Source organism: Quercus robur, chromosome 9 (assembly GCF_932294415.1).
Source record: "Quercus robur chromosome 9, dhQueRobu3.1, whole genome shotgun sequence".
Lineage (NCBI taxonomy): Eukaryota > Viridiplantae > Streptophyta > Magnoliopsida > Fagales > Fagaceae > Quercus > Quercus robur.
Window position 1 is genome coordinate 18,809,300 of NC_065542.1, and position 12,520 is coordinate 18,821,819.

At 36.5% G+C, this 12,520-nt stretch overlaps 1 protein-coding gene across 5 annotated transcripts; it reads left to right on the forward strand.

Annotated features, from left to right (window-relative positions):
* The first annotated feature begins 6,039 nt into the window (after positions 1-6,039).
* Positions 6,040-11,017, forward strand: LOC126698769 (double-stranded RNA-binding protein 8-like). Of its 5 annotated transcripts, none has more exons than XM_050396195.1 (4): positions 6,040-6,403; positions 7,730-7,992; positions 9,011-9,968; positions 10,194-11,017. In XM_050396195.1, the coding sequence occupies exons 1-4, from the start codon at positions 6,379-6,381 to the stop codon at positions 10,496-10,498; spliced, it is 1,551 nt and encodes a 516-aa protein (XP_050252152.1). In that variant the 5' UTR covers positions 6,040-6,378; the 3' UTR covers positions 10,499-11,017. The 5 variants fall into 5 exon arrangements, with proteins under 5 accessions (XP_050252152.1, XP_050252153.1, XP_050252154.1 ...); XM_050396196.1 differs by having other exon boundaries at positions 9,011-9,830; positions 10,056-11,017; XM_050396197.1 differs by having other exon boundaries at positions 9,011-9,506; positions 9,876-11,017.
* The last annotated feature ends 1,503 nt before the right edge of the window (positions 11,018-12,520 follow it).

Sequence of the window (12,520 nt, forward strand, 5' to 3'; positions counted from 1 at the left end):
CTACTTAGGTTATTGCCCTAATAATCCAGTAGCATGTTCCTCTTATAGTCTGAGAAATATGGCTGAGTACAAAGACAAGTCATCATTTCTTTATTTTGGACCTTACTACAGGTAAGGTACTATTTGGTGGTTAGAGGAGAGAGAACGCCAACATCAGGACTATGGCATGGGTAAGTGACTTCGCCACTGCATGGGGAACAATTCTTGAGCAATGAGAGGGACATCAGAGGTGTTGAAGATGATACACATGTCTCCAAGTGGTCCAACATACACTCAGCCAATAAGAGGTGTTTTCATAGTATCTGACCTTAGGTGGTCACTATCTCCTTTTTTGTGAGTGCTTGAGTACCCACATTAGATGTATATCTTACTTCTTTCCCATGACAGTCACGCCTTTGGCATGGGCCAATGATAATATCTTGCAGACAACATTTCCTCTCCCTTGCTCACAAACACTCCACGCGTAAGGTTCAGATCCAGCCACATTGACACTCTTCCATGCCTTGGCTAGTGTGCTGTGCATAACCTAAGCACGTAACCCAAATGTCTCTAACTTAACTAATCTAATTTGATACCATAGTAAGCCTTTATGTAAATTAGTCCTTGTACGTTGTGACATTGTCAATTAAATGCCAATTTTTTAATATAAATTAAATACCTTATTTTAAAGTGATATTGTTATAATTTACTATTTTTTTTTTTAATAATAAAGTGGTTTCTGTAAGTGACAATTGACTGAAATGAGGCAAATGGATTAATTTTTCTCATTTATTAGTTTATATTATAGGTTGTAGTGGGCCTTTTTTATTAAAGTGGGCTAGGTTGCCTCTTACGGTATGGTGCCCGAGTGTTCTAAGTGTGGGAGTTGAGACCGGTCCAATTGGAACTCAACTTTGTCTGGCTTGTGTACAAACTATGCCTCGTCTGCCAGGAACACGCTTATGGCAGGCAAAACTGTTTCAAGTGAGTTGCGGCAGGCGAATATGATAATAATAATAAAAACAAATACTTTGAGATCTTTATTAAACCTTATTTTTAAGAAAAAGATAACTACGGTTTTAACAACAATAGTTTTATAAGAAAAGTGAAAGGGAATTAGTGGATGGTATGTGAACTTGCTGAGAGAGTAAGTAAATTAGATTGAGTCTGATTCGCAGGACCGAAACCAGAAAGGAAGAACACCTCTTCTCAAAGTGAATAATCTCAGGGAGATCCTGCCATAGAACTTAATCACTTCGAGGGAAGTGGACCTGAGTGGTTGGCACCTAAGAACAACTTCCGTTTCCGACAGAGGGCAGGATTTTGAGAGAGAGAGAGGGAAATGGACCTATTGGTGCATGCTTGCCGTTCTCACTCTCTATCTTTTTCTCTTCTTTCTTTCTAATATTCCTTTTTCTTCTTAATCCTTGTTTTCTATTTCCTGGTTTTCAAGTTTTCAAAACACCGTAGTACTTACTATTTTTGTTGTGTTGTTCCGTCCTCCTTCCTGTACACGGCAAGGGCCTATTTATAGTGTCTGCCATGAACGGATTTTACTATTTTAGCCCTTAACCACATTCGTTTGGTTTGAGTGTACCTATCGACCACCACTGGTCCGACTGTGAGCCATTCCCCATCGCTAGACAAAAGAAAGTTATTTTGTTTGTTTGTCTGTGTGGCACCTTTTCCTGCTACGGTGTGGGTACCTTCTCTCTCCCTATCCCTCATGGCATGCACCTAGTGGCTTCAGCTCAACCTTGCCCGTTTGGGTGGTGTGTCATCCCAACAGGACACTTCCCCCAAAAGAGCCTAAGCAGGAACCCCAAAATAGGTTTTCCCCTCTCCCCACCACTAAACCATACCCCCTTACCTCTAACCCATGACCTCACCATGTCCTGTATTGGCTGGGTACAGGTTGGTGGAGTCTGGGCCTTGCGCGTGCCTCTCTTCCATGTATGTCCAAAATCTACCTGCTGCTCATGCGTCTGCCGTGGTTGGTCTGCACAGTTTGCCGTCTGTTCTCGACCATTTTCTGGTTTCCCTTTCCTTTATGGCTTGCCCTATTTGGGGCTGGGCCTTGCTTGATGGTGGGCTTTGCTTTTTTTCTCAGCCCACCCATTCTTCCTGCTACTATCTCCTGCCATATCACTCTATCATTCCTTCTGCGAAGTTTGTTTTGTTTCAATCTGGCTGGACCCCTTTAGGCCTGCCGTTTATTCTTCCCCTAATGGTCCAACAAGACCATTGGTTCTTGTGTTACATTACTAGTGGGCTCCTGTGTCCCATTTGTTTTCCCTTGGGCGTCTCGGGCCCGTTTGCTTTCCTTAAGCTTCCTTGGCCATTTTCCTAACTTCGCATCACCATGGGCTTTTACTGAATTCTTTGGGCTTCCTCGGTCCAATTACGTTATTCCTCATCCTTGAAGTTCACGGGCTTGCCATCAACCCCTTACTTTCTTTGTTTTCATTACTTTGGACCTGTCGCGGCCCATTCTCACTTTTCCATATCATATACTGCCCATGGTTTGCTTTTTCTTTATTTTCGGGCTCCTTTAAGCCCATTTACCTCTTCAAGACCCATTTGTTTGTCTCATGGGCATGTGATCCATTATTCCTGCCACTTGAACTTAATGGGTTTTCCATCCGTTTGCCAACTCATTTCTGTCCGTGTTGCTGGGCTTCTTCCTTCTTTTTGGGCTTCCGAAATGGCCATCAACATAGGTCGATAACACAAAATTGAAAAAACTATTTATCTGTTTTCATTTTCCAATTGATCCTGACCTGAGGGTCTTTTTGTAATTTAGCCTTTAAAATTGTTCATAAAATTGTTATTTTTAATATACCTTTTTTAGAATATATATATAACTTCACATTTAATTTAAACATCACGAAAATTTCGTGAGACTGAGTATTAGTTGGATATTGATGACATGCATTTTTTAAACATAACCTTTGCATGACATCACAATAATATTGTGTTCTCATACTATTAATTCCATCAATTAGTAATATTGTTGAATTAATCTCTCACCTTTCAAAATTTAAATCCATTTGTGTTAGATTTTATCATTCTTTAAATATTAACAAAATTAATTATGCAGCAAATGAAACAATAACATTTTATTATGTAGATTTCAAAATGAAGTCAATTCTTAATATCAAATTTTTGAAAATTTAATTGAATGAGACATATCACCGCACACCCTTAGTGCGATGGTCACCCCACAAGTATAAATGCTTGTGGGGAGTGGAGGGTAAGGGCCGGGGCTCAAGTATCTAGGATAGACTAAACTGAAGCAATGAATATTTAAGAGACTAATTTGTATCTTGTCCAACAATTTGGAGAATTAAATTAATTAACTTTTAATAAATTAAAAAAAAATTACATTTGGAAACCGAGAGACTAAATTGAAGCAATGAATATTTAAGAGACTAATTTGTATCTTGTCCAACAATTTGGAGAATTAAATTAATTAAATTTTTATAAATTAAAAAATTACAATTAAAAAACTAAGAGACTAAACTGAATCAATGAGTATTTAAGAGACTAATTTGTATGTTGTCCAACAATTTGGAGAATTAAATCAATTAACTTTTTATAAATTAAAAAAATTACAATTAAAAACTACAATTTGGAGATTAAATCAATTAACTTTTTATAAATTAAAAAAATTACAATTAAAAACTTTTGTGGGACTAATGAAGACAACATGCTTCTCTAAAATCTTCAAGTAAAAGTAAAAACAAGTTACTTGCTTTGATTTTTTGCTCTAAAGCTTTATCCGCAATTTCATGATTTCCATTAAAGAGAGTGAATTCAAAGAGTATTGCTTTTGTGGCTGTCCAATTTCTCCATTGTAGCATTTATATGGTTTTTAATATAAACTCTTTTGGTTTTGCATAGAATTTATATAGTTTTTGATATAAACTCTTCGGGTTTTGTACTAATAACTTACTTGGCATAAAATAAAAATAAAAAAATTAACACATGGTGCAAAATTGAAGATCTAATTGGATTTCCTAGCTCTAGCTTTAAAAAAATATAGATATATAAATTTAACCACATTTTTATGTTGAATTTAAGTATCCTTAAAATTTATAATATTATTTATATTATATTAGTCAATAGAACTATATTTTTAAATTTAATTGAAAAATATAAGTTACAACATTTAAAAAACTACCCATATAAAAAATATATCAAATGAATAAGTAATCACACATCCATGACATGTTCAAATATATGATCTTTAAAGTTTGATATTCCAAATGTGACAATTGAAAAATAAAAGGTAAATGAATAAGAGGACTTACTTAGAAACTCCCACTTTTTTGGGGTATGAGAGAAGTAATTGATAGGCAATCTTATTCCAAAGTTTTTTAGAATCACTAATTTTCATACTCAGACTCGCGACTTACTAATTTTTTTTTTTTTTTTTTTTTTTGTGTGGAAGACACTTACCATTGTTCCAATGCCTTATTGAGATGAAAGAAGTGGACTTGCCACTAATTTACCTTAACAAAACTTTCTTGAATGGTGTTCGATTAGAAATTTGATTCAAATTTTTCTATGAAGATCAAGAAGTCAGTCAGCCAAAAACTTTGTAACTCAATTAGTTGACGTCTTTTAATGTAAAATTATTGAATTATATAAAAAACAAACACAAATAAAAAATACCAAGACGTATGTCAACTCAAAATAACCTAAATGATCGATGCTACACATAGCTTTTACTTTATTTCGACGATTATGTAGATAAACTTTTGTGTCACAATTCTAATAAGGTAATTTTATAGAATAATGAATCTATAATGTTTTCTCCACTATTATTAATTAATACATCACAATTGTGATAAAAAATTATGTCTATAGACTTTTTTTTTTTTAGAAGGGAACAACTTTTGTGTCACAAATAATAGTGAGTACATCATAGTTGAAATAAAAGTTATGTTTTAAAAAGGGATCAACTCTTGAAAGACAATTCTAATATGGTCATTTTTATATGATTTTACTATTATTATTGTGAGAATACTAAGTATTTTTTAACGTAGGCTTTTTTTTTTTTCATTCTTAAAAAAAAAAAAAAAAAAGAATTGAGATTAACACATAAGAATTGAGATTAAGGCTGCGTTTGAATCGACTTCAAAGTGATTCCGGAAATGATTTTCCGGAAAATAGGTGTGTTTGGTTGTTACTTCAAATTCGGTCAAACTGAAAAGCATTTCCAGTTGACCGAATTTGAGAGCCAAAACAACGGAAATGATTTTCCGTTTCTATTTTCACTTCAAAGTACTTCCGACCTTGGAAAATAGAAGAGAGAGAAAGAGAGAGAGAGAGAGAGAGATCGCGACATCACCGTCCACCGACATCACCGACTCGCGCGGTAGCGCTGATGGCGATCGCGATCGCGATCGACGCGTCGCGCCGCCGATCGCAATGCGCCGACTGCTCCGATCACGATCGCGCCGATCGCGATCTCTCCGATCGCAATCTCGTCTTCGTTTGTCCGGATTTGATGATTTTTTACTGGGTTTTGTTTGTGTTTTGATGAATAAATGATATTATATAATCGTTTGGTAACCAAGAAAATGTGAGCAACAAGTAGAAAATGTGAAAATGTGTTTTCTATGGTATTTTCAAGAACACAACCAAACATCAGAGAATATTTTCCGAAAATTTTTTTGAAATGCAACCAAACACATGAAAACATTTTCCTTTCCGGAAAATAGCATTTCCGAAAAATAGAATATTTTTCGAAAATACATTTACACGAACCAAACACAGCCTAAAACAAACAACAATTTTCACATTTCAAACACACTTATACACTTTTTTACCCACACATATTTCAAAAAATCCCAAAAAACTCTAAACAACACTTCTCAAACTCAACCACCAAGCAAGCCTGATGTTTCTAGACTTTGTCTTTTAGAAGGTATCAACTTTATTATTAAAAAAAAAAAAAAAAAAAAAGGACCCCACTATTTCCTATTGTCCACCACCATTGGATTAGCACCAAATGGATCCTATCAATCACTTACTCCGCGGGTCTGATTCTCGCCTCCACTAGGTATTGTGCACAGAGATGAGTGAATCTTTTTCTTCATCATCATCATCATCATCATCATCATCATCAGCATAATCATAAAAAAAAAACCCGAGCGGCAGATTCGCGTGCTTTGCCGGGAACAACAACTACTACTTCTTTTCTAGTACTAGTAGCACAATTTTTTATTGCTTCACATTGTTTCTCTTTCTCACTCTCTCTAATTCTTCTTCCAAAAAAAAACTCGCTTTTTTCATTCACGGTTTCTCACCACCTCAATTCCCCACTCTCTCTCTTTCTCTCTAAACTCGTAAAACCTTCTTTCGATTCCATCAAAGAACTCTCTCAGAGCTATGCTCACCAACGAAGGCTTCCAAGGTATTCCAATCTCCATTCTTTTTTTCTTAAAAAAAAAAAAAAAAAAAAAATTCTCTGTTTGTTTATATTGTGTTTATTTATCTTTCAGATTTTTTTTTTTGTTGAAAATAAAATTAATAATTTCCAGCATAGTAAAAATCAATTATAATTAAAAATCGAATATCGGAAAGAGGAATTTTTCTCTTTATGGGTTAAAAATTTCGGGGCTAGTAGAAAGGAACTGGCTTTGTTAATGTTGGTGATAATAGGAATGGTAATTTACTTTTATGGATTTCTTAGTTCATCATTTGAGATAAAAGTATGAGAAAATTTACATTTTAAGACACTATAGTTTAGAGAGTGTAACAAATTAAACTAGGAAGCACGGCCATTTCATTTAGGGTGCTTGTGTCGCTGTGTCGTACCTGTACCTGTGATCAGACCATTTAAGTGGAAGTTTGTTGTGTTTGGGGTTTAAGTTTAATATGACCGAATTTGTTACCTAAATTTTGGGTTATGTAATAATTCGGGCGTAAGGGTAAGGAACTTTTGGATGAACTAATGCAAATGAGTGAAAGCCTCGCTGCTTGGAAACACCCAGTAATTTTAATGAAAGCCTTGCATATTGAATGATCAAGTTCAATAATAGTCTTAGATAGCGGTTACTTATTAGTTATTACAGTGTCATAGACTTTTCCGAACAATAATATGTTGACAACAAGATATCATGTCATAGCTACAACCTGTGTAGTAATGTATGGCATTTCTCAATGAGTTATTTGCAAGTCGGTATGGATTGTATATATAACATATTCTATGGTTCGCAACCATGTTGTTTCTTTTCAATTACTATTCGTCTTAGAAATTGGGACCCACTGGTTCCCACATTTGTGAAGATTTTGTGTAGCATCGAGTTAAAATCACCCTCAACTGTGATTTTCATGCTCGCTATACCAAATATCTGTCCTTTGTATGGTTGGACCTGTCCCTCTGTAATGTTCCTAATGGACAATTTAATGTGAACGGATGCTTGTGAAGAGCATCATCGAGAGAGTGGTTTGGGTAAGCAGGTTTTACACAAGCGCCCAAGAGAGAGGTATAACAAGATTGCAAGACACTACAAAGTTCTGGGAGAGGAATAATTTCTTGAATGCAATGCATCTATATAGGTTACTAATCTGTTCTGAATGTAAAGTTTATTGGAATTTTGAAATGGGGGTAGCATTGTCCTATAATTAGCTGAATTGTACAGAAAATTATAGGGGAAATTAGGTTTATCTTTCATGCTTTTATGTATATATTTTGTGAGATTAATACTCAGCATTTCTTCCTCATTTCTGACACCAGGTGTTTCAAATTGCTATGTATTCAAGAGCCGTTTACAGGAGTATGCTCAAAAAATTGGACTTCCTACTCCTGTGTATGAGACTATCAAAGAAGGCCCTTCCCATGAGCCTTCCTTCAGGTCAACTGTGATAGTAAATGATGTTAGATATGATTCTTTGCCTGGATTTTTCAATCGTAAAGCAGCAGAGCAGTCAGCTGCTGAGGTTGCTCTATCGGAGTTAGCTAAAGCCAGTGAATTTAATCAATCCATCTCTCAGCCTGTTGTAAGTTCAATTTATATTTTACTGAATTAGCCGTAAAAATTTATTGATTATCTTTGATGCAGTCTCATAGTATTTATCCATCCTTGGTTCTGTATGTTGAAGCTGGAAATCTCCTTCTCTTCTGTATGTAGTGTGTTTATATAATTTTGTCAATGGATTATATGTACATTGAAATTTGTTACAGTTTCTGCCAAGAGGAAGTTGTTGTTGGAAGAGATGGACCTAAGAGTAAGAGCAAATGCGTGTAACCATATCTAATCTTAAATATTTTAGTTTTTATGCAACATCCCACTCTTGGAGCATTAATAAGTAATAACCCATTTGCGAACTAGAGTTTAATCAATTAGGAGTATCATAGTTTGTTGGCTACTTGGCTTTCATAACTGGTTCTATATAATATGAGCATAGCTTGCTAGTTATGTGTAATCCCTCTAGATTGATGTCTATGGTCTCCAAATTGCTTTGCATGGCATGGTTTTAAATAAGAGATGCTGTCTGTAATGTGTGTTCTAATAAGCTTCAGTGCCTAAAGCCTACTTTCTATACTCTTTTACTTCTACTTGTTAGCTTTATTCTTGGGCCTAAAGTAGAATACATGACATGCGGCATATGACATGAGTATGGTTTCATTTAGCTCCCTATAAACTATATTATGAAAATTGATTTCAGAAGTTTATTTGCAATGTACTTTTCCCCATTTAGTTAGAAACAGATTATAAAATCTCCAAACCAATGGAAAGTGGTCTCTTGTTTTCATTACATGTTTTCTATTGAAAGTATGTCTATATATGCCTTATTAGTGCATTGACATGTCTATATATGCCTCATTAGTGCGTTGACAAATGTTGGCATATGATTTCCATCATCATATTAATTGTGGAATCTCATCCAGCAGAATTACACTTTCTTTACTGTTTGTATTTTCCATTTACATGTAGAGCCTTCATTATGAAAATGCTTCCTGCTGCCATGTGGTAAATAAAGCCACATACCTTATATATTTTTTGGTGTATTGCAGCATGAAACAGGATTGTGCAAAAATCTACTTCAAGAATATGCTCAAAAGATGAATTATGCAATTCCGTTGTATCAGTGCCAAAAGGATGAAACCCCAGGTAGAGTCTCTCTCTTTTCATGTACTGTAGAGATTGGGGGGATTCGTTATATTGGAGCTGCAGCGAAAACAAAGAAAGAGGCAGAGATCAAAGCTGCTAGAACTGCACTTTTAGCTATTCAGTCAAGTACATCCCAGTTATCTGACAAATCAGTTCACAAGACTCAGTTAACAGTAATCCCAAGCAAGAAAAGGGGGACTGAATTAGCTGCTCTTAATGAGGAGGCTGAAAATGTTCCGAAGGCAAAGAAACCTAGATTTACGAGGAGAATGTTGAAAAGGCAACAAGGTGACAAGGCAGGCAATAGTCAAGTTGAGAATGCGGGCAGTTCCCGGACACTTATTGATGCTAACGGATCAGGATTGGATCAAACTAATGGACATGGAATCCAAGAAGCAGGTTTGGGACCATTGGCTATGGAAGCTGTTAGGAATCCCCAAGATGGTAGATCAGATGTGAGCGTGAATGAGAAAGGAACACCTGCTGGGGAAGGTGCGTTGGCTATAGGAGTTAATGGACATGGGGTCCAAGAAGCAGGTTTGGGACCATTGGCTATGGAAGCTATTAGGAATCCCCAGGATGGTAGATCAGATGTGAATGCAAATGAGGAAGTAATACCTATTGGGGAAGGTGCGTTGGCTATAGAAATAGAATCCATGGGGAATCCTGAAAATGTTAGATTGGATGTGAGTGCAAATGAAAAAGAAATATCTGCTGGGGAAGGTGCGTTGGTTATAGAAGCTAATGGACATGGGGTCCAAGAAGCAGGTTTGGGACCATTGGCTATGGAAGCTATCAGGAATCCCCAAGATGGTAGATCAGATGTGAGCGAAAATGAGAAAGAAATACCTGCTGGGGAAGGTGCGTTGGCTATAGAATCCACGGGGAATCCCCAAGATGTTAGATTGGATGTGAGTGCAAATGAAACAGAAATTTCTGCTGGGGAAGTTGTGCTGGCTATAGAAGTTAATGGACTTGGCTTCCAAGAAGCAGGTTTGGGACCATTTACTATGGAAGCTATTAGGAATCCCCAAGATGGTAGTTCAGATGTGAGCGCAAATGAGAAAGAAATACCTGCCGGGGAAGGTGCGTTGGCTATAGATTCCACGGGGAATCCCCAAAATGTTAGATTGGATGTGTGTGCAAATGAAAAAGAAATATCTACTGGGGAAGGTGCTTTGGCTAACCAAGTCAATGGTAATTGTGATAATGGGCAGTTAACAGCTTTAAGTCCTAATCAAAGCAATGATGGGGATGTAGGAACATCTTCTGTGTTCTCCGGAGATATGACTGCGTTGACAAAGGAGGTTAATGGAGTTACAGGGGTAGCTTCAGTTGCAGACAATTCTACTATGGGTCAGATAGAGACTTCAAGTGTCCAGCTGGCTTAAACAAATCAGAAGAGTGGATCCAGGCAGGTGCAAACCGTGTTTGGGAGAGTGTTCAATTGTTTGGAAATATTTTGCAGTTAGGAAAATATTGAGATGAGGTTTTTAATAGATTTAGACATATTAAGAATTCTATATCAATTAGTTTATTTGGGTGTCTTAGACCATTTAGTCAGAGTTTACATCTTGCGGTGTCCATCAGCTTCGTTTGCATGTATTGGTAGATTCGGAGCAGGAACCACAAAGAACTTTCTGCTATATATCAGTTAGTTTATTTGGGTGTCTTAGAACATTTAGTCAGAGTTTACGTCTTGTGGTGTCTATCAGCTTCGTTTGCTTGTATTGTTAGATTCGGAGCAGGAACCACAAAGAACTTACTGCTATAGTACCTATTCTTAAGGTTACCTAAAGAACTTTTTTTTTTTTTTTTAAGAAAGGTTACCTAAAGAACTTTATTTTGGTGATCTGTTCAAAAATTTTATTGCCAAGTATCAATATTTGCACTGGATGCTTTTGAGATGAGTTCATCTTTCCCTATAGTGATATAATCATCATTTTCTTTTTCTGAACAAGCGGATGCAAAAATGTTGATTGAACTCTTTCTATTAAGGGCATCAATTTTTATCCTTGTTACACGCAGGTGCAGTATGTTTGGCTTTGTTAGAAGACTAGAAGTATTAACATTGTTTTTGCTTTAACAGATGATTTTCTGCATAATTATAAAAGAAGAATTGAGTTTGTGTCATCTTCATCAAGAAATTCAAACTTTAATCTGTATCATCAATAATTGATGTAACAAGTTGGGATATCAGCATACATAGTAATATTTTCTCTTTTGATGCAATCTAAAAATCCTAAATTTGCAAGAAAATTGGAGCAATCAATTTTCAAAAACCTTCTTACAAAATCTTTCAAATCTCATTATTTAACGAGCATTTAATCTATTTAATAAAGCAAAAACATTGTTGAGAGTCATTTGTGAGAATCCAAGTAGAAAGAAGAAAGTCCAACGATAAGGGCAGTAAAGAATTGACAAGCAGATGGCAAAACCATTAAGCCCAAGTGGCAGAAATAATGGATCACAGGCTCATGAAATAAACAAATGGGCCTTGAAGAGACAAATGGGCTTAAAGAAACCCGAAGAGAGAGAAATGGCATACCATGGGCAGTATATGATGTAGAAAAGTGAGAAAGGGCCAATGCAGACCCAAAGTAAATCAAACAAAGAAAGTAAGGGGTTAATGGCAGGCTCATGAACTTCAATGATAAGAATAAGGTAATTGGGTCAGGGAAACTCAATGAAGTTAGTAAAAATCCGTGGGAATGCAGAGTTAGTAAAAGGGCCAAGGAAGCCCAAAGAAAGCAAGTGGGTCAAGGATGCCCAAGAGAAAGACAAAAGGGACATAGGAGCCCATAAGTAGGAAAACCAATGGCTATACCAAGCCATTGAGGGAAAGAGTAAATGGCTGGCCTAAAGAGGCCCAGTAGGATTGAGTCATTATAGTAGGAATAACAGAATAATATGGTAGGAAATGAAGGCAATCAAGAAGTGGGCCAAAGAAATATAAGGCTCATTATCAAATAAGGCCCAGCTTTTAAGAGGAGCGGGAAATTGAAAAGCAGCCTACATAAAAGGTCAAAGAAAACGGACGACAGGCTATGCAGGCAAGCCTTCAGACCATGACAGACGAATGAGCAACAGGCAGATTTTGGACACATATGGAAGGAAGGCACGCGTAAGGCCCAGGCACCACCAGCCTGTACCCAGCCAATATAAGGCATGGTGAGGTCGGGGGGTCAAAGATTCAGAGGGCATGGTTTGGTGGTAGGAAGAGGGGAAAAATTTATTTTTGAGGTTCCGGCTTAGGTTCTTCCGGGGAAGTGTCCTGCTAGGATGACTTACTGCCTAAAAGAAGCAAGCTGAGTTTGAACCACTAGGTGCATACCATGAGGAATAGGGAGAGAGAAAGAACCCAAACCGTAGCAGAAAAGGGTGCCACGGCAGACAAACAAACAAAATACCCT